This window comes from Phragmites australis, chromosome 5, assembly GCF_958298935.1.
Source record: "Phragmites australis chromosome 5, lpPhrAust1.1, whole genome shotgun sequence".
Lineage (NCBI taxonomy): Eukaryota > Viridiplantae > Streptophyta > Magnoliopsida > Poales > Poaceae > Phragmites > Phragmites australis.
The window spans coordinates 368,206-391,456 of NC_084925.1; the positions used below are offsets into that span (position 1 = coordinate 368,206).

The window sequence follows — 23,251 nt, forward strand, 5'->3', positions numbered from 1 at the left end:
GTAGTGCAGGGGAGGTGCTGCCAAACTTATGCGTCGTCTCCATCTTCTTCGGCGCTAGTCTGGGCCCGCCCCGGTTGTCAGTTGTCGTAGTTAACCCCCAAAACGGGTTCATGTACCCTAGTAGATGACTGCCACTCTTTCATCGTTGTGAATTCCCGACAAGAGCGTGATTCCAGTGAGCCTCCGGTGATGCGCTGCTGCAATTCCTTATTGCCGGTCTCCGTTCCACTCTATCATTGTGCTGCTCCACTAGCACACGTGCACGCGCTGCTAAGCCTCTGGCATCACTGGCATGGCCTGTCCAAGGCAGACCGTGGCTTGGCCGTGGTGAACTGTCCTGCTGGCTAGCCCAGCAAGCCGAGGGCATGCCCCGTGGATCGGCCCAGCTGCCTTAGCATGCAAACCCAGTCGGGCCGACCCAAATGGTCCATATCTAGCCAAAACCCAAGTATTGCGTAGTGGGCACCACTAGTGCACTGTTCAGTGGGTCCTACATGTGGGCCCCACCCATAAATAGTGTATTTTAGTATTTTGTTTCTCAATTTAATTTTAGATTAAATCTTTTGGAAGTCATAATTTCTCCATTCTGACTCCAATTTTAACGATTCTTTCACCTAAATTCATCTAAGTTTGAGATCATCTTTTTATCATAGTGTGATATCTATTAGTGCTCATTTGGTATTCTATTTTGTAGTATTTGATTCTTCTCTAGTATAGACTATTGTTGATCATAATCTCATTTGCTGAATTGAAGGAGTTCGCTGAGGAACCAGAGAACCCCGACTTTGACCAAGGTTTAGAAGAAGATTTCAGAGAAGGCAAGTCCTATATCCTTGATTATTTTGAATCCATGTTTTCAATAATCTACTCCATCCGTTTCGCAATGTTTGTCCATGGCTTCGGGAGTATCTGTCTCAAATTGTTTGTCCATTGTGGTAACCAATGATGTTTTATGGTCTATTTTTCTGTTATGCCCTTGAGTGCATGCATGCATTTACTCCAACATTAGTGAGTTACTTGCTCTCATTCTTATATTAATTAGGGGTAGCATGGTCATCCCACTACATTTTTTCACTCGATTTCAGTATTTCTTGGTTTGTACGTAATGGTGGGCGTGGACAAACATTACGAAACGGAGGGAGTAATTGATCAACTTAAAAACATGACTTATGATCGCATGTGCTATGTATTTTAACTTCTTGTAGTAGTTAAATCCTACTAAATAATTGCTATACCTTAAATGTCATTATCCAGAATACATATCACCCTAGGTTTTACCTGTCATTATCTATATTAACATCGAACGACGCTGTAATATCTAGTATGCTTAGGATGGAATACATGTCTTCGAAAATATCACTTCACTTAATCAATTCAACTCATATGTCATGAATCTTTGATGTGGTGTGGGATATGACAGGTGGTGTGCAAAATGGGTGACAACTATTTGGCGGGGGCAAGTAGAGTAGTCCTCTAATGGAGGATGCTTTTGGGGGCTTGAGTTACCTTTGTGGTATTCATTGTCAACTGAAGATGCTTGCCTTGACCGTATAAGTCTGGAATCATTGCGCCTTCATTCTAAGCCACTCCAGTGAAACCATGCGTCATGTATGGGTAGGATTTGATCTCACGCCCTATTAGTTGAGCTCCGTACCCACACTGGAGGTACCGATGCAATGGGAGCTCAGAAAAATACTTGTTACTGTGCGCAGTATGAGGGCTGACTGATGACATTGCAATGGCCGTCGATCTGCGATTAATCTAGTGCTCCATAACCCTATTTTTCACATGGATGGATCGTGTAACAACATGCTTGATGGGTACATGATCTTGATATGATTCGCTCTGCCGCTTGCAATGGTTGGAGATTGAGCATATCTCGTAGGTACAGTGTACAACATCTACATAATGCAAATCTATTCGAATAGTTGTGTCCATGATCATGGACATGCAAAGCAATGACCTCATTGGTTAGACTTGAAACGTGTGCATCTTTGATGAGTGAGTGTGTGGATTAGATGTCCATGTGATAAGTTTGCTGGCTCGATCTGTCGGGAGATATGTGGTACTAGAGGTACAACAGACATAATGATAGAGATTGCAGAGCGAGGCGTAGCCCCTCCAAGGACCAAAAACCCTAGAAATACATTGTTGCCTTGTTTGTGTTGTTTCAAAGTTAACAGTAGAAAATATACCTTGCTACATGAGGCATAGGAGATCTCAGGATAGGGGTCTTACAAAAATCATGTCGGTTAAGAGTCCGATCGCGGCACATCTCAACCACGCGGGTCTCTCTCTCTCCACCATAAAAGACACACGCGAATTAGTGTTTTGCCTCTTTCTCTCTGCTGCACCACCACAAATAGACTACCCCATCCTGCTGTGCTGGTGTGCACCAGCGATCGCAGAGAGTAGGTCTCTAGAACGAATCACCCTTGAGATCCTGCACTGGGAGAGGGCAAATAAAGTGTTTGGCAAGCGCTTTACGCGACTGCTCATGATTTACTACCTCTTCGCCGTTGATTGCTCGCGATCTGCTTCCTCTTTATCTTTGAGTTCTTCATCGTCATCGTGGGAGCCTCTGCATCTCTCGTGTTGTCGTTCAGTATGTTCATTATGCTCAATCTTTTATTTAATCATGCTTGTCATACTTAGTAGTACTATTTTGTTCTTGATATCAAGTATATTAGAAAATTACATGTATAATCATGTTACATATATGTCTAGGTTATACTCTTGTTGCATCACAATGTTAGTCTATCCATTTATGTTCATGGTTTATCTAGGAACTAAATTAAATAGAAAAGTGTGCTTTTATCCAATAGTCTCTATGCTCATCATGTGCAAATATTGTGAGGCAAGGGAAAAGTGTGTGGTCATGTACAAGTGGCAATATGGTAGTATTGTATGGTGATGAAAGCGTGAGAGTACGACTTTGACCATGAGTGCTTCAATTAGAGGGAGGTTAACTAACAAGAGGTGAGTTCTGTTTGTCATAGCTCCAACTTCTAACTTCATGTCAGATTTTAAGTCTAAAATAAAGTTATTTGTGTCTATATTTTTAGTCTGAAATAAGAACAAGGTAGCTCATATAAATACTCATAGTAGACCTATAGTTTCAGTTTCATATATTTCTGAAATTATGAATATTTAGCTTTAGAAATTTTTGAAACTAAAGTTGTGCCAAAAAGTATTGTAGAAGAAGCAAGAGGACATGCACAGGCTGCTGCGAAGGGTTAGGGTTAGGGTTACTTGCTTTCCCTTTTCTATTCCGAGATCGAGACGAAATTAAGCTAGGGAATCCAGCTGCCTGCTGCAACAGGCCAGTACATAGCATATCCTGGTTTAAACTAGCTAGTGCTCCAGTTGTACTCCCATCTTTATCATGTCGATCACGCCAATCGATATGATGGGACTAATGGCTACGCTTATATTTCCTGCCTGCCTGCCTGCATGAATCTCATTTGACTCCTCTCCCCCTCCCTCTGCGTACAGTAGTGGGTAGTAGCCTCTCTTCCGATGCACACTTTGGCCTAATAACGAGACAATACTACTCCAGTTTTTATCCAGACTTTAAATATCATATTTTGGTGAAAATCATTTTTTTTCTTTTTGCAGGAGGAAAGGGAAAAATCATATTTTGCCGAAAACCCAGTTGGTGAAAAATCATTTTTTTCTTTTTTGCAGGAGGAGAGGAAAGGAAATGATGGGTTCATGCATCGATTGGTGGTATGGTATGGTAGTGCGCCCCTGGCCACCCAGCGTTTCCGTTTGTGGTTTCTCGGTCCCTTTCCTTTCTAAGTAATAACCAACCCCCCTCCCCCCCCCCCCAACCCTTCTTCCTTTTCCTTTTCTTCTTCCTCCAGAAATTGCAATCCTACAAATTCCCATTATATTGCTACCAGATTAAGCCCAGCACTCCCCACTCCCTTGATTCGCTACACCTTCAATTCGTACGTACGGCAGATCGATCCATCCATCCGTGCCTCCGGATGGCGGCCGAGGGGATCGCGGCGGGGGCGCCGGACGGCAGGAAGAGGGGGCGGCGCGGGCGGCGCGAGATGAGGCGGATCGAGGACACCACGAGCCGGCAGGTGACCTTCTCCAAGCGGCGGAGCGGGCTCCTGAAGAAGGCGTTCGAGCTGTCCGTGCTCTGCGACGCCGAGGTCGCGCTCATCGTCTTCTCCACGCGCGGCCGCCTCTACCAGTTCGCCTCCGCCACCGAGTACGTCGCCTGGCTTTGTTCCTCCCTTCGCGAGCCCTAGCAGATCATTTGCTTCTTCCTTGCTTGATGATCCGTACGTAGGTGCGGATGGATGGATTAACATGTGTTTGGGTTAACTCCGACACTAATCGACCGAGTACATGAAATAAAATACATCTACGCACTACTGTGTGGCGATGCATTATCCTGTACTCTCTCTCTCTCTCTCTCTCTTCCAAGTATGAAGTATGTATGGACATATGCTGGTAGATCGACAATCGACATACATATATTTCTTGGTGTTTATATTACTACACATATATACACGTACGGGGAATTACAATAGGAGATTACTCTAAACACATATAGACATGCGGTATAATATATTTGTTTTCTTGTCCTCTCTCTTAATTCTAAATGCCCCTTTTCAGGGTTAAAAATTAGAAATATTGTTCGAAAAAATAATCCTCTCAAGTACGCAATGCAAACGAAATCACCTCTCAGAGCTAACTGTAGAACCTTTATTCAGTGTACTTGTCTGACTGCTACCTCACCAGCTAGCTAGTAGTTTGAAATGTCTAGCACACTCTAAGATACTGTACTCTACATATAAAGCTTCATTCGTACAGTATGATTGTGTACCACTGGCAGTGGTCAGCGACATTCCTTTGACTTGCATTTGAAAACACAAGTACAAAACGATTCGTTGGATTAATTTCTATTTTGGCCCATCCATGAATGATGAAGCTTGGAACAACTTCTCTCTGGCAATTAGTACATAAAATACAGTTAATATATAATGTGTATAGTTTTCATGTATGTGTTCTTTTCTTGCATTGTTGTATCTAGCAAGAGTTATACCTCCTCTACATGGGAAAAAATGAAACATCATCCATGTAGATTTGTGAGGTGAGAATAATTACAAATGAAGGATCAAACAAAGGAGTGGTGAATAGGTGCCTCATAAAAAATTGGATAGTCTCTTCTAACTGATAAGATCATGTGGCTACTGATGAACTATTGACTCTATGAACCAAGCTAGAGACCGCTTGTTGCAAAGCAGAAGCAAGAATACAAGAGTAACAAACAAAACAACACAAATTGAGCTCCGGTGATCTCATTGTGGGTTTGTTCGGTCTGACAGCGAGGGGAGCAGAGAGATTTGAAGAGTCTATCTCCTTGCATGTAAAACCGCATTGCACGTTTCTAAAAGTGTTTTCCATCACATGCTAACATTTTAAGTAAGTCTTCCAATATCGGAGCGTGTCATCTCGTCCCCGTGATCCCGACCATCGGCAAGTCTTTGTAAAGAACGGTGATGCCCTAGGGGGTGAATTACGGATTCTAAAATTAATCAAGTCAAATCAACAACATAAATCTAAATTAATTTCTATCTAAATGTACTCAATTAGGTTTGTCTAGTTTGCACTCTATCATAATAAAGTTCTGCACCACCCTAGATTCCAATCCTAGCAACTACACATGCAATTATAGGGAACATAAATGCAGAAGAAAAAAATAGTGCAATATAGAAGTGTGGAATGTAAACGAAATAGAAAGCGCAAATTTGGCATGACAACTTTTCCGTTTTCCCATGGTATCAATGAGTTATCTCTCACCACTAGTCCATATTAGAGTCCTTTGCAAGGGCTAAACTCTCCGGTCGGATAACTCTGTGGTTCTTGCCGTTAGAGCTCCCCCACACCAGTGTGTCTCCCATTAGGTGCACCTGGATGCTCATCATCGTCTTCACTATGGTAATGCTTTGATGTGTCCGCACAGGCTACTCCTCCTACTCACAATGCTTGCGACCACTCCACAAACTTGATTGGAGGGCCTCACAAGACTCACCACTGCCAAGCCGTCTAGGTGAAGGAAAACACCAAGAGTAATAAGGGTGGATCACTCACTTGATCCAACTCTAAGCTAATCACCTAGTTGGATGCACGCTATGCCTAAACTAGTATTAATCAAGTCACTGATCTTATGCTAATTTCCTTGATCTTCAACTTTAAGGTGACTCAAATCCTCTTCAATATGTGTGTATGCCTTGTGTTGTGAGTGAGAAACCTAAATCGTCAGTGGATAGGGGTATTTATAGATCCAACCCCAAAAACTAGCTATTGGGTAGGAAATCTATGAAATTCCTAATCATCGTAACATGCAGTGAACTCACCGCATCATGTAGTGAGCCCCGCATCATGCAATGTCTCACCGCATCATGCAATGACCTTCCTTCTCCGAAGCCTGAAACCTTCTGGAAATGAAGCACGCTGCACCGTCCCATGGTCACCGCATCATCCGGATGGAGGCAGTGGCGGACTTAGGATTTCTAGGTTGGGCATTCAAACTTCGACGGTAGCATAAAGTATTCAATGGAAAATAAAAGATTCACAATATTAAACTTTATAATATAATATAAATTATTCATATTAGATACAAACTCAAATAGTTATACAAATTACATCATAACTAGTATGATATAACTATGCGCTGCTTCATGGATTGAATGCGCAATATCAGGACCTCGTTCATGACTTGTCTGAAAAACTGGCGCTCAATGAATGTAACAAGACAGTTATTCAATAAGTAGTCCCCTATTCTATTTCTTAACTTATTTTTTTGCATAATTCATAGTACCCTCTCAACACTAGTAGTTGCCACGGGAAGCTTCTAACACTAACTTGAGAAGCTTGTAAATAATAGAATACATGAGACTCTTATCTCTTTTAACAAGTATGACTGGAAACTCCTACGATTTTACATTTCTAAACATTTTATATGTACGCATATCTTTAATAAAGTCTAAGTGTGTAACTAAGAGGCATTAAATTCTTGCTTGAGCAGTCCATAAGATAAAACCGAGCAACTTTAAACGAGTGATCCTGGTCATACGCAACAAATTGATTGCATACCTATACATATATCAAATACACATACATATGCTTAATTTTTTTTAACAGACGGCAAGAGAGTTGCCATAATTAAATTAGGAGTAAAATAGAGTACAACTTGATGAGAGGATTAGGCTCGATCTTCCGTTAGGTAATGGTAAGTCGATTGGTGGAGACTCGTCGTTGACGATCCAATGCTTCCGATCAGGACAGAACGTAACTCTTGCAATCGCTACACCACTGCTCCGTTGGTTATCAACTGCGCGCGGCACGATTGACCTCGTCAAGAAGGCTAATTCCTGCAAGCGAATCGAGAACACAAGCAAGAATACGAAAGAACACAATCTGAAATTGCAAATATGATTAAGCTCACGAGTTGGGGTTTCACAAACCGAACGACGGTGAAACTGTTCAATGACAGATTAATCTAAGAAAACCCCCCAAAAAGTCTGACGACGGCTACTAGATATATGAAGAAGGGCGTGCTAGGGTTTTGGGCGTCCAGGGGGCATCCACAACTTGGGCTTAGACCCGAACACATTTACAAGGCCCGATATGGCCCAAAATTGTGACACAGCACATTGTTTTGACGACACAAAATAATCCACCGTGAATCTGGAGCTGGGACCAATACCTAAACAAAGCTATCGTCCGTAGCTTTCCAACGCATCAAAGAACACCTTATTTGGACTGCATATGAAGAAGTTATAGCCGTTTTAGTGCGGCGTTGTCTACTGAATCCGAACCGAGTTCCGACTCCGACTTGAAGTTGGCTTAAGCCCCGTCCGACTTGGCTGTTCCATAGGTGCTTCTCCCATATTCCTAAGCATAAAAAATTCACAAAAATTAAGTAGCATCCAATCCTTATAATTAGTAGTATGGACAGCGAGTAACGAATTCACCTCATGAGTTAAACGACGTGCACGAGCCCGTGTAATTGGTCCTTGTAATGGATCAATCACTGGAGGATCACTTGTAGTGCGTGTATCTAAAGGAGTGATGTCCTCATCATCCTCCCCCTCTTGAATTGGAGTCGTCCTCGACGCAACCTCATCTTTCTCTCCAACATATGTTTTTAAATCTGAAATGTTAAATGTGGGACTAACCCCAAAATCTGCAAGCAACTCAAGTTTATATGCATTATCATTAATCTTCTCAATAACTTTAAAAGGACCATCAGCTCGAGGCATCAATTTAGATTTTCTTAACTTAGGAAATCGATCTTTACGCAAGTGTAACCAAACAAGATCACCAGGTTCAAAAGTTAAATGTTTTCTACCCTGGTACCATAAGCTCTATATTTCTCATTCATTTTTTAATATTTTCTTTAGTTGTTTCATGCATCATTAAAATAAATTCAGCATGTTGTGTAGCATCCAAATTCAGAGTTTCAGAAGGAGGTATAGATAGTAAATCAATAGAAGCACGGAGATTGAAACCATACACTACTTGAAACGGACTTACCTTGGTGGTGGAGTGGACGGATCTGTTGTAAAAGAATTCAATATGAGGCAAACACTCTTCTCACATCTTCAAATTCTTCTTTAAAATAGCCCGTAACATAGTAGATAATGTATGATTAACAACTTCCGTTTGTCCATCAGTTTGGGGATGACATGTAGTAGAGACCAGCAGCTTCGTCCCTAATTTATTCCATAATGTCCTCCAAAAATGACTCAAAAACTTCGTATCACGATCAGAGATAATGGTATTTAGCACTCCATGTAAGCGTATAATCTCCCTGAAAAATAAATCAGCTATGTGTGTAGCATCATCACTCTTGTGACAAGGTATAAAATGTGCCATTTTGGAAAAACGATCCACCACTACAAATATACTATCCCTCCCCCTCTTTGTCCTAGGCAATCCTAAAATAATGTCCATAAAATATCCTCCTAAGGTACACTAGGAACAGGAAGAGTCATATAAAGACCATGTGGATTCAAGCGAGACTTATCTTTATTGCAAGTAGTGCAGCGTGACACGTAGCGCTCGACATCATGTCTCATCTTTGGCCAAAAGAAATGAGTGGTCAGCACACCTTCAGTTTTCTTCACTCCAAAATATCCCATCAAACCTCCTCCATGCGCCTCCTGTAAAAACAAAAGACGAACGGTGCTAGCTGGAACGCATAGTTTATTAGCGCAATAAAGAAGTCCATCATTCAGCATATACTTATTCCAAGTTCTCCCTTTTTTATAATTTTGAAAAAGCATCTTTAAAGTCTGAATCAGTTGCATACAACCCTTTTATTGTTTCTAAACCAAAGATTTTGTGATCTAGTTGGGACAAAATGGTGTAACGTCTAGATAATACATCCGCAATGACATTGTCTTTACCTTTCTTGTGTTTAATTATGTATGGAAAAGATTTTATGAACTCAACCCATTTAGCATGTCGTTTATTTAGTTTAGCTTGACTTCTAATGTGCTTCAAAGATTCATGATCAGAATAAATAATAAACTCCTTAGGCCAAAGATAGCGTTGCCATGTTTCTAAAACTCAAACTAAAGCATACAACTCTTTATCATAAGTCGAATAATTCAGAGATGGTCCATTTAATTTCTCACTAAAGTAAGCAACGGTTTTACCTTCTTGAAGTAACACTCCTCCAATTCTAATTCCGCTAGCATCATATTCTAACTCACCAAAATCCGAAAGTTGGAGTAGAAGTGCATGTGTAAGCTTCTTTTTCAGCGTGTTAAAAGTTTCTTCTTGTGCTGGGCCCCAGTGGAATGGAACACCCTTTTTTTCAACTCATTAAGGGGTGCAGGAATGGTGCTGAAATCTCTCACAAAACGCCGATAAAACCCTACAAAACCATGAAAACTTCTCACCTGTGTAATAGTCTCCGGGGTCGGCCAGCTCTTGATGGTTTCAATTTTCAATTCATCATTTCAATTCCCTGTGGAGTAACAACATAACCAAGAAAACCAACTCGATCGGTGCAAAAGGTGCACTTCTCAAGATTAGCAAACAAACGTGCCTCTCGCAAAGCATAAAAAACAGCACGTAGATGATCAATATGTTGTGTATGTGACTTGTTATAGATCAAGATGTCATCGAAATGAACCACCACAAATTTACCAATGAAAGCACGTAGAACCTCATTCATCAATCTCATAAACGTGCTAGGTACATTAGTTAAAACAAAAGGCATCACTAACCACTCATATAAACCAAACTTTGTTTTGAAAGCAGTTTTCCATTCATCTCCCGTGGTAACCACTACTCAAGTCAATCTTTGTGAACACAATAGAACCACTTAACTTATCAAGCATGTCATTTAGCCTAGGGATAGGATGATGATATCTTATGGTAATATTATTAATAGCGCTACAATCAACACACATGCGTCAACTACCGTCTTTTTTAGGAACCAAAAGAACAGGAACCACACAAGGACTAAAACTTTCTCGTACATACTCACGGTCCAAAAGGTCTTGGACTTGCCGCTGAATTTCCTTAATCTCCTCCGGATTGGTTCTATATGCTGCACGGTTTGGCAAAGTCGCTCCCGGGATGAAATTAATTTGGTGCTCGATTCCTCTCAAAGGTGGCAGCCTCGGGGGTATCTCGGTTGGAAACACATCCTTATACTCCTACAAAAGGTTAGTGACAGCAGAAGGCAAAGAGGAAGGTATATCATCAAGTGAAAATAAAACCTCTTTGCATACCAAAGCGTAGCAAGGAACATCATTGTTAACAATTTCAGCAAGGTCTGATTTTGTAACAAGCATAATACTACCTTTTAATTTAATGCCTGTGGAACTAGAAGAAGGTGTTGGTTGCTCTTTCTTTGGTGGAAAAACATATTTAGCTACTTGCTGATTTTCAGATTGTAAATCTTGCTCTCTCTTCGTATTTTTAGCTATCGCTTTATCACATTACACAATCTCACTTGGTGTTAAAGGAAGCAAAGTTATTTTCTTTCCTTTATACATAAGTGTGTATTTATTACTTCTACCATGGTGTGTAGTATTAGTATCAAACTCCCAAGGACGGTCTAACAAAAGGGAACATGCTTGCAAAGGCACGACATCACAATTTGTATAATCATGGTAGGAACCAATGGAAAAATAAACACGAACAGTGTGTTACCTTCGCCTTACCACTGTTGTTGAGCCATTGAATGTGATATGAACGAGGGTGTGCACGAGTGGCCAAGTCAAGCTTCTTGACAAAATCTGAACTTACCAAGTTATTGCAACTCCCACCATCAATTATAACTCGAACACGGCAGTCCTTGACAATGAGAAACATCTGAAACAAATTATGGCGTTGAAGCTGCTCCGTTTAATCCATTTGAGCACTCAAAACCCATTGTACAACAAATGTTCTATTTTTGTAGTCCTCAGTGGCAGCGGCACCTAAAATCTCATCACCATCGCTATCGGTCTCATGATCACCTGCAAGGTTAGCTTGAAGCACAAATTCATCCTCAACATCACTAGTACTGATATACACACCATCATCGGTTGCAACATAAGCACGTTGACTGGGGCAATCCTTCATGATATGGCACATGCCCTTGCAACGACGGCACACAATACTCGCTGAACTACTCGTGGAGCCAGTTGAAGGAGTGGTCTTCGTTGTTGGTTGCTGCACAGAAACAAATTTGCTCACCTCGGTTGTATGTGGTGCTGGTGGTGATGGTGCTGCTATACGCGCCCTATTATCGGAGGGGGCAGCAGACCGTGCCGGAGCGAACGAGGCTGATTTGGCTTTGCCGATTGCGATCTGGAGGAAAACGAACTCCCAATGTTCCACGATTTTGGCTCACGTCCCTGCAATTCTTTCCCTACCAACATAGCAAGATGGAACAACCTATCCATGGTATTATAATCTCTATAATCAATCAAGTCCTGAATTTCACGTCTTAACCCCGAATAAAAATGAATCATTATATCCTCATCATTGTCTTGTATACCACAGCGAAGGACAGCAATGTGTAGTTCATTATAGTATTCATTAACAGATCGACTACCTTGATTGAAGCGCTGCAATTTCTTTTTTAAATTTCGTTTGTACTCAGGGGGTATAAATCTACTACGCATGGCATGCTTTAATCTCTCCCAAGTAGTAGGTTCTAATCCAGAATTTACCAACACATTCCACCAAATAATTGCATAATTAGTGAACTCACTAGTGGCTTGTCTAACTCTATGTATGTCAGGAACTATGTGAGAATTAAACTTCTGCTCAACCGTCATTTTCCAATCTAAATAAGCATCAGCATCATATGAACCATCAAAAGAGGGTATCTTAAACTTGACCTTAGCGTAGTGATCATCATTACCTCGAACATTACCTCCCATGCGGTGGTTACGGTTGTTGTTATTGTTGTTCGACCGGCGCTGATATTGTGCCCTCCAATTTTGTCCCACAAAAACACCAGTATCATCATCTTCATGTCCAGCATTGGGATCATCATTGTCAGAAGCATCTTCTTCCTGTGGATCCCGCAGCTCAATGTCGTTCACCAGTGTGACTAGATTAGCAATGCTTGCTCTCATGTCGTTCATCCTTGTGACAATGTCGTTCAATATTTGATTATGTCTTGCCATCATGTCGTTCAATGCTTGATTCTGTTGCTGAACGAGGGTGTTAAGTTCTCCCTTGGAAACACAGTCCTTGAAATCCGTCGGATCATCTGCCATAGTTAGTAGAAAGCAAAGGACAAAACAAAATTATCCCTATCACTATTAGGCAGTGGAATCACACATACTCAAGCGTCTTACCACGCTCTTCTAAGTGTTCTTACCAACACAACAGGTGGAACAATCGGCGGCTGCTTCTTGATAGCTTGTTGAGCAAGGGTATGATTGCAAGAGAGGACATGTTCTGATCAAGAGAAAATGTAGCTTAGCACGGAACAATATGATAGCAAGGAGTAGCAAAATCGTAATCAGATTAGCAAAGCTGAATAAATGTCCAAAGTAGTTATCGTCGCTGGTCCCTAGCTTGTCCCTAGACCAACCACAACAAGCTGAAAGAAATGACTAAGCACAAAGAACACAGTGTGCTACCACAATCTGATTGCCTTTAATATTTCTAATTTTTACCACAATATTTTTTCTCTTTTTTTTGCACACTTTCTTTTCCAAATGTTGTAGCACACACTTATAAAGGGTCTAAAAAAGATAGGCACAAAATTTGGAAGCAAGCAAAGACAAAATAGATCACAAAGCGGTAGATAGCAGGATGTGAAAAATGGGTGCTGAAACTTCCGGGCCCCGAAAGAGGGTCTAAACAGTCGAATTTGGGGGTCAAACAGGGCAACAAGTCAAAGAAGAGTTGCTTTTTTCACGTCGGGCTCGAAATTAGCTTTCCAACAGCATATAGAACGTCCAAATTTGAGTTCCTAGGCAAAAATTACGCCCGATTTAGTGAACACTGCTCAAACTAGGATTTCTGCGCACTTATTTTCTTCTGTCGGTTTAGGGCAAAGCTTCCCTATCAACCGAACACAGGACACGGCTAAGTAACTCTGCTTAGCGATGTAAACACACCTAGGGCAAAGCTTCCCTAGGCTATGAATGATAACAGTAGCGAAAAATTAGGGCAAAGCTTCCCTACTCAATCGGTAAGCCCACGAAATTAGGGCAAGCAAGCAATCGGATCGCCAGATGAAAAAGGAGGGCTGCGGTGGCAGGGTGAGTGATACAAGATGGCTTGCGACCTATCTAAGGCTAGCATGACGAGAATTAACACAAGGAGGTTCGCGAGGGCAAATCGAATGATGTAGTGGCTCGACTTGTTGGTGGGGGTGGGGGTGATAGGAGAGCGACGCGACAAATAGCACGAGCGTTGAACTAAGACCAAGAACACTACTCTAGACCAGCAACAAGACTCGACCATGATGGATAAACTAAACAACGCGACACCAAAAACGAAACTGCAAGGCCCAAAGGGTTGTAGGACAGCGGACAAGGGAAATATTTTTGGCTTTTTGTAGACTCTAGGTGATGAAAACAAAACTAATTTAAGGGAAAAACGAAATTACCTAGCGAGCAACCTAAAAATCTGATACCAGTTGATGAGAGAATTATGCTCGATCTTCCATTAGGTAATGGTAAGTCGATTGGTGGAGACTCGACGTTGACGATTCAAGGCTTCCGATCAAGACAGAACGCAACCCTTGCAATCGCTACACCACTACTCCGTTGGTTATCAACCGCGCACGGCACGATTGACCTCGCTAAGAAGGCTAATTCCTGCAAGCGAATAGAGAGAACACAAGCAAGAACACGGAAGAACACAATCTGAAATTGCAAATATGATTAAGCTCACGAGTTGGGGTTTCACAAACCGAACGACGGCGAAACTGTTCAATGACAGATTAATCTAAGAAAAACCCCAAAAATTCTATGAAGACGGCTGCTATATATATAAAGAGGGGCGTTCTATGGTTTTAGGTGACCAGGGGGCGTCCACAACTTGGGCTTAGACCCGAACACATTTACAAAGCCCGATATGGCCCAAAATTGTGACACAATACATTGTTTTGACGACACAAAATAATCCACCATGAATCTGGAGCTGGGACCAGTACCAAAACAAAGCTATCGTCCTTAGCTTTCCAACGCATCAAAGAACACCTTATTTGAACTCCATATGAAGAAGTTATAGCCGTTTTAGTGCGGCGCTGTCTACTGAATCCGAACCGAGTTTCGACTCCGACTTGAAGTTGGCTTGAGCCCCGTACGACTTGGCTGCTCCATAGGTGCTTATCCCATATTTCTAAGCATAAAAAATTCACAAAAATTGAGTATCATCACATCCTTATAATTAGTAGTATGGACAACAAGTAACGAATACACCTCATGAGTTAAACGACGTGTACGAGCCCATGTAATCGGTTCTTGTAATGGATCAATCACCGGATGATCACTTGTAGCGTGTGTATCTAAATGAGTGATGCCCTCATCACAACTAGAGCCCAGGAACAGAGCACTACGACTCAAACAACTAGAGCCGTCAGCAAAGCGCACCACTCTGACAAGCAAGTGAAAACAATTAAGAAATAGATAACACAGATTATTGGAAAGCAGAAGCTCGACGCCGTTGTTCGAAATCCTCCTTAGCCCTGAGTGTGACTTGGATGGGTGGCAGCTATTCGTTGTGAAACGTTCTCTAGTTCCGTTCCTTACAAATGTTCCACCAAAAATATATGACTAGTCCATCGAACTCACTTCGGGCTTAATAGTCAATGTGTAGTCGGGCTATCTTCCACCATCTATTTATCGAGGCCACCTCATCGAAGTCCGACAGGGGAGCGAGGGATGACCAAATAGTGATCGCGCTCCACACTTCTTTTGTAAAAGTGCAGTTTTTGCATAAGTGGGAAGGGGTTTCATTTTCTGAACTACAAAGCTTGCAAATTTGGTCATGAGGTCAACCTCTCTTTTCCAAGTTATTTTTCGTTAGGATTTTTTTCGTAGCAAGGACACCCACGCAAAAAACTTGCACTTGGGCTCTGTTTTAGCCTTCATAATCGGCAGCATGTTCGGTTTTTTCACCGGCCCAGCAAACTGTATGATGTAAGCACTTTTTGTGGAGTATTCTCCATCATTTGTCCATCGCCATCTTATTGTGTCCAAGGTATCTTGGCTAAGAGCGACGTCTCTGAGTTGCTCCCAAAGGGTGACTAGCTCCACAAGCTCTCGTTGAGAAGTGATCTGGCCAAGGTTCCAAATCCAACGTAGGTTTGTAAAGGCACTAATCACTTTTTCATTTTTTTTTTCTAGTGCTTGTGTAAAGCATAGGGGCTAAGTATTTTGGCACTTGACCTCGAAGCCAGCTTGAATACCAGAACAAAGCCATCTTGCCATTCCCAAAAGATACAGCAGTGGAGGCCTAAAAAAGATCCATGTCTGCTTGGTCACACGGGGTCTTCATTCCTAGAAGGGTCGCTATTCTTGCTTCCACTCGAACCACAACCATATAATCCTCAAAGCCCTCGCAAATTTCTGCAAATCTGAGATGCCCAAACCACCAAATTGCCTCGACCGGCACACATTAGGCCAATTGACAAGGCAATGGCCTCTATTTACCTTTTTCAGTTCCCCTCCTTTCCAAAGAAAGCTCCTGCGAATACGGTCAATTCGTTTCAACAGCCATTTCTTGATAGGGAATACTGTCAGGTGATATATGGGTTGTGAAGAAAGAACAGTCTTGACTAGCATTTCTCTTCCTGCCAGCGTCATCAACTTTCCTTTCCAACCCGGCAATCTACCCCCAAGCTTATCGATCAAAGGTTGAAAGTCCACCCTTCGTAGCTTCCGCATATGCAATGGAAGTCCCAGGTACTTTCCGGGGAAATTGCTTATCTTACCTGGGAATTCGATTAGCAACTGATTAAGGGGAATGTCCTCGCACCGAACGGGGAAAATTTCCATTTTATTATGATTGGTGATCAAACCTGAGCACCTACCAAATAGCGCCAGGATCTCATTCAGAGCCTTCGATTCTGATGTGGATGGGTTGGTAAAAAAAAGCTGCATCATCCGCATACAAAGAGCATTTCAACTTGGCTGTTCGCGGAAGGACCGGGTTGAGAATATTCCTCTAGGTTGCCAGGTCAATGATTCTTTGCAATGGATCTATCGCCAAAATGAAAAGCATTGGTGACAAAGGGTCTCCTTGTCTGGTGATCCATTGAGTAAAATCTTAGAGGAAGTCATTGCCAGGAGAGCTGAGATCCAATCTCTCTATTTCTGTCAGGAATCTAGAGCTTGCATAACCTCAAGAAGGTAAGCCTAGTTGACCGAGTCAAATTCCTTTGAAATATCTAACTTGACAAATAAAGCTGGCACTTTCCTACTATGTAGTTCCCGAGCCACATTTTGAACGTAGAGGAAGTTATCATGGATACATCTTCGTTTGATAAAAGCACTTTGACTTTGAGAAACCAAATCCTCTAACCGAGGGGCAAGTCTGTTGGCAAGCACCTTTGTGATAAGCTTTGAGAGGTTGTTTATTAAGCTAATGGGCCTATAGTCACTCACCTGAAGGGATTCTGCCTTTTTTGGTAACAACATGATGTGTGCGTTGTTTACCAATGCAAAGTTTGTTGTTTTTAGATTGAAGAAACCCCTAACTGTTGTCATGAGGTTTTCCTTAATTATGTGCCAGCATTTCTTGTAGAACTGCCCGATAAAACCATCCGGCCCAAGCGCTTTCTCTATTGGCATTTGTTTTATCGTATTTTGGATCTCTTCTTCATCAAATGGTGCTTCCAGATCTGATAGGTCTATGGCTTGGTAGCCAAGATTATTCCAATTTAACACTTTGTTTGTATGTTACCAGCTACGCGTTGAAGTGTTTGTGTAATTCTTCCTCGTTCTGATCATGTAGGAACAGTTGCCCGTTCTCCGTGAGAAGCGACTGAATGTATTGTTTCCTTCTCCTTGTGTTTGCCTTGATTTCGAAAAACTTGGTGTTTGCAATCTCCTTTGCGGATCCAAGTTAATCTTGAGTGTTGTCTCGCTCTTGTCTGCTCTATTGCTGCTAGCCCCCATGCTTTGTCCTTCGGATATTTCCTGAAAGCAATCTCCTCTCCCGTTAAAAGGCAATTTTCTTGTGCTGCATCAAGTCTGAAAATGACCTCCTGAGCAATAGCAAGGCAAAGTTTGATATCACCTAACGTAGATCTCCTCCAGACCTTTAAGGCCTTGGCTGTCCTGTTGAGCATTACATGCATGCACAAAATGGCGTCCTGGAGGTGCACTTGCTTACTCCATGCCTGTTGTACCGTTTCCATGAAGCCTGGCATAGAAGTTCAAAACGATTCAAACCTAAAACCCTCATAAGAGTTGTACAGCAGCTCACCCTGAAGAAAAAAAGGGCAATGATCTTCGGAGACATCCGATAAAATTGGAACAACCCTTGAACCTGAAACTCTCTCTTTTCTTCTCAAGAATCTGCCCTAAGTCTCTTCGGAGACATCCGATAAAATTTGAACGATACATATGCTTAATTATTTGACAAATTGTTTTGGATAATATGCTTAATTATCTGAATGCCCTTGAATCAAGGGAGGTTCGTCCTTGGTGTAACACCCAATTTTAAAGGAACAAAATCGGACACAACACATGTATGCCAGAATCAAGTTTTCATACATGTGCTACATCATCAGAGTATCATTACAGTGCCATTAATACAATGTTACTTAACTTATTACAAAAAGACCCGATGGTCTAAAAGAAAACATAGCAGAACTAAAGATCTTTAGCGCCAGTGGGGCATCCATCTTCCACAGGCATCAACCGAGGCACACCAGCCTATAACAGCAACTCCGGGTCGAAGTCGTCCTCGTCGAAGGTTGCAGCTCCATTGACAGTTTCTGAACAGCGGTAGAAAGCAAGGGAAGGGACAATAGATGTGAGTACAAAAATATACCCCGCAAGTGAAGGGAAAACATGCTATGGGGCTTAAGTCAAGGAAAGGTTAGACATAGGTTAACTGCACTAAGAAACTATGATCTATGACTTCAACAACAGGCAACATATTTACTAGGTGTAAAGACTCAACTGTAACAAAAGGAATGACTCATCGAATTCTATCCGACTACCAAGACGCACCAGGTAATTCTATTACCCCGCTACCCAACCAACCATACCAAACTCTGATCCCATCTAATCCTGAAGAAGTCCAAGCCACTCTTGACCGTTAGCATGGTTAATCTGATCAGTTTGATACTCTACAGAGTTTGCACAGCTTTCCCCACAAGTTGTGATTCCCGTGTTGTTTCACACTTCCAGTGTGTGGAGTCGGGGTCTCACTACAAGGTCTTTACTAAGTTTTCGCCGATCTGTAGGCACCCACTGAGGTTTCACCACTAACAGACGATTCTATCGTTGTAGAAGCCCCCTCTTGTGTCACTTAACCACCCAGTGGTGCCCACAGAACCGGAGGGATGGCTAATTAGTTGGCCAGGCCTTACCCATATAAGCCTCGTGTTTGTGCGGTTTAGCCGAGTTACATGCTTCAAGAACCGTTCCTTAGGATCCCACACAAAAACAACCTCAAACCAACTATGCATTACCCGCACACGTGTATTCCCGCACCATCATCATACAAACATTCCGTTGGGATCCTTATACTATGTTGCTGCAAAATTAATATACCCAGTTCTTGTTGCATAAACATTGGTCAAGATTAACATTTTTCCTAACTATGATTATATTAGCATGTCTACCCATCATATCTCAAGGTCCATTAACGGCGACAAGGAATTATCATACAAAACTAGTAAACCCTAACATAGGATTCCATTTAGACAAGCATACAATTGAAGGATAAAAACTACACATGAATCCAAAAACAGAGGCAAAATGTTCAAGGACACTTGCCTTCAGTGGAGGGTTTCTCAAAGTCCTCGAAAGTTTGCTCTTGCAGATTCCTGAACTACTCCCCTTCTAATCGATAAACCGTAAAAAGCACACAATAGAAACTACTAAGAACAGTACACTAAACAGTACTAAAATTAAACACCATATAAAAATATTCTACACGTAGCTACGAGCATTTGAGCGTAAAAATCGCCCAAATCGGAGCTATGAGAAAAAAGTATTGAGCTTTTGAAGCTCCAGGGGCTAAACTGCAAATTTTACTGGATTTGCAGAGAAAAATCCGAATTGATTTTATACTAGAAATTCTAATTATGACATCATAAATAAAAACTTATTTAATTTTCAATTAGAAAAGCTCATAGAATATGCCCATGGACCTGTGGACCACGGCCCTATACCAGTTACACAACCGAAGGGGTATGTGATGTAGGCCATTGGATTGAGATTCGACGACCGGGGTTCAAAGGGGTGACGGACAGACTCGGCTGGGCGGTGCTGGACAAGGAAAGCGGCCCGTCGACGGCGCGGGGTCGCAGGAACCTCGCCGGAGCGATGCAAAAATCGCGCCACCGGCCACGAAACTCCACGGGACAAAGCGCAAAAGGAAGAGGAGCTTGCGGGGAATCTATACTGAGGCTTATTGCTGGTGGAGGAGGACCGAGGGCGGTTGGCGACGGAGAATGGTGGACGGCAGGGCTCCGAGCTCGGTGCTGCGGCGTCTGGTGGCGGTGAAACACCGAGAAGCGGCGGGAAACTTCGCCGGAGACCCTGTGACACCAAAGAAGGGAGAAACGGGATCAATGGCGGCTCGGACACAGAGAATCGGCGCGGCGGCGAAGCTCACCGGAGTTGAGGAAGAATGCGACACCGACAGTGATTTCAAATGAAAAACTGGGTGGGAGTGGGTGGAATAGGTGCGGAAAGCCACAAGGAAGGAGGAGGGCGGCTTATATGCGCGAGAGGGGAAGCGAATCAGCTGGAAAACGGAGAAAATGGCCAGCAACCTTGATGGAGATAAATGCGGCGGTTTCCGCATTTGAGAGAGATAATGGAGGGGGAATCGGCCGGGAATGAATGATTACGGGGCAGGGATCGCGGCCACGGGCTTTAATTGGAGGGAAACGACACGGGTAGGCGGCGATTTGAACCGGCGGCGGAAATTGGGGGCGGATCGGGCTCAGGCGGGAGGAAGGAGAACAGCAGCCGAGCTCGGCGACTCGGCGGCGCTGCTCGGGCGGACGGCTCGGCTCGGGCCCACGCGCAGAGAGAAGAAGGCGAAGGGGTCGGCTCGACGCGGTCCAGCACGGGAAAGGGGGAGGCGGCCCACGCGGTGGAGAAAAGGAGAGAGAAGGGAGGGGAAAGAGATGGGTCGTGAGAAGAATCGGCCCGAGAGCCATTTTCCAAATTGAAAAATCTTTTTCTTACTAGATTTTGCTTCAAATTCAAAAAGGGTTTGAACGAGCTACTTCTAGCGATTTTTTGCAAACTTTTTTTCACGCAATAAAAACCCTATTGTAACTACAACGGCATGAATGCATCAAAAACAAATATAACCTATGGCTAAATTAAATTTAGAAATTAAATTTTTCTATTGAACAAAATTTGAAACTCCTATTTAATTTTTAGCAAAATTTTAAACTATTGCAAAAATTGAAAAAATTAGGGTGTTACACCTGGATGGAGGGTTGCATGACTAGGTACAGCAAACACCCCTCTGGCAATAAGGCAACCATATTGGATTTAGCATGTAAAGCCTTTGATCAGACTTGATTGAACATTTAAGCATATTATTCAAGATTAAGTACAAGAACGAGTTGCGAATTCCTTTACGGCAAAAGGAACTCTCAAGTTATGAAATGAACTCTCAAGATTAAACACACAATTTCAGTCCCTTGTTGATTAATTTCAACATAAGATGCAATTACATTTTCGCTTTATCCATAAAAGAACCAAGGATATAACCATTTTGTCGTAAAAGATTAGACCTTAAATCTTAGACATTTATTTACTTGTTTAGCAGAAACCTATATATACCCTATACATGACTGAACTGTGTGCTAATTATTCCATATGGTTAGATCTCCTTTTGATGAGCACAATTTTAGTTAACTAATCGATTAGCTAGCTAGCTAGCTAGTCATTTACCGATGGTATAGCCTGTGAAGAAATTAAACCCACTACTCACACTATGCTTAATTATGCTCCTTGGTTCCAATTAATTAACTTGTCTCTATTAATATTTGGAAACTCTCAGCTTGCGGAAGACGATTGATCGCTACCTGATCCACACAAATGAGAAAGCTGATGAACCAGGTGTAGAGGTACCACGTACAGTTCAAGATATTTTTCCCCTCTTAGTTAAATTATATATACTTGAATATCACATGTATGTTAGGCTACTCGATCATGTGAGCTATGGCTATGAACTGCCATCAGATCAACTTGTTACATCCCATGCATATCCCTATATATGCACAGACATGAAGTATCTCGAAAATGCAAATATAAATGGGGTGTGACTGAGCATGAACGAAAAGTGCACAAAATATAGTTATATACCATTGCAATCTACATACATACAATTGTCACCATCTGAAATAATTTTGTATGCGATGTGTATGTATACCAAGAGGTGGAAATTAGAGGCGACAACCTTGGGGAAGAAGATAGATGCAATTGAGGCATATAAGAGGTGAGGACAGATGACGTATCTGCTAACTGCATGTGTTGCTATGTCCTGAGTGTCCTTAATTACGAAGCAAAACCATACATATATATGCACACGCAGGAAGCTGTTGGGGGAGAACCTCGGATCGTGTTCAACGCAGGAGCTACAAGAGCTGGAGGTGCAGCTGGAGAAGAGCCTAAGTAGCATCAGGCAAAAGAAGGCAAGCGAAACAGAATTATATATTTTGCGATTTCCTAGCTGCGAAATATTGTATTATCCAAGTTGCTGTCACTGATATTTGTTGTATTTTGTTTCATTCATGGATCTTGAGCAGCAAAAGAAGCTGATGGATCAAATTTTAGAGTTGAGGGAGAAGGTATATGTGTGCCTATCTCTACCTAACTGCATGGAAATATGCGAATTAAGCTCGTGTTCTGCGTGCCCCAAATAATTAAGATACAAAACTAATACGAAAAGTGACCTGTATACAGGAGAGGAAGCTCTTGAAGGAGAAGGAGATGCTCCGTGGTCAGGTATTTATATATAACAGATCGACATACTGCTGAAAGAATAATGAAAATGTTATTTATCTTAGCATCAGACAGTTAAAGTTAGTGGCAAACTAGCTGGTCTGAATTATTTGGAGTCTCATGCATTGACTGGTCCGTAGTATGTATACGCTGATTAACTGATACCAGTACATGTGTAAGGCACTGCCTCTGCTGGAGCTGAACAAGGGCCATATGCATGCTGCTGCACTGCTTCGAACAACAACAATCGGTGGTGGCGGCGGCGGCGGCGGCGAAGAAGAATCGGAGGAGGTGGAGACGGAGTTGGCCATCGGAATCGGAAGACGATCATAATAGATACACAGTGTCGCCGGCGAGCCGCAGCTGATCGATGATGAAGAGTTAATAACATGCATGCATGTGTTGTTTGTTGGAGTATAATTGCTCTTGCATCGTGTCCAGATTAATTAAACGATTATTGTCGATGAAATTATAATTTGGAGGATCAATGATTTTGTGGTTGCTTTTCATCAGTGGTGTCGTGCGTGACTGTTTGTTTCCCTGTGGGGGCCATGTCCAATAAAGGCTGGGCTGGGCTGGGCTGGGCTCTCCCTCGT

The 23,251-nt window shown here is 42.3% G+C and overlaps 1 protein-coding gene across 2 annotated transcripts; it reads left to right on the plus strand.

Annotated features, from left to right (window-relative positions):
- Positions 1 to 3,825: 3,825 nt before the first annotated feature.
- Positions 3,826 to 23,164, plus strand: LOC133918180 (MADS-box protein SOC1-like). 2 transcript variants are annotated; one of them, XM_062361920.1, is made up of 7 exons: positions 3,826 to 4,225; positions 21,712 to 21,778; positions 22,088 to 22,149; positions 22,246 to 22,345; positions 22,460 to 22,501; positions 22,617 to 22,658; positions 22,824 to 23,164. In XM_062361920.1, the coding sequence occupies exons 1-7, from the start codon at positions 3,993 to 3,995 to the stop codon at positions 22,986 to 22,988; spliced, it is 711 nt and encodes a 236-aa protein (XP_062217904.1). In that variant the 5' UTR covers positions 3,826 to 3,992; the 3' UTR covers positions 22,989 to 23,164. The 2 variants fall into 2 exon arrangements, with proteins under 2 accessions (XP_062217904.1, XP_062217905.1); XM_062361921.1 differs by having other exon boundaries at positions 22,836 to 23,164.
- Positions 23,165 to 23,251: the final 87 nt, after the last annotated feature.

Bases quoted from the DNA above. Each gene is read 5' to 3' on its own strand.
- LOC133918180 (XM_062361920.1), top strand. From the start codon at position 3,993: ATGGCGGCCGAGGGGATCGCGGCGGGGGCGCCGGACGGCAGGAAGAGG. The intron at 22,346-22,459 runs GCAAGCGAAACA...GATCTTGAGCAG, and splicing joins GTAGCATCAGGCAAAAGAAG to CAAAAGAAGCTGATGGATCA. The intron at 22,502-22,616 runs GTATATGTGTGC...ACCTGTATACAG, and splicing joins TTTTAGAGTTGAGGGAGAAG to GAGAGGAAGCTCTTGAAGGA.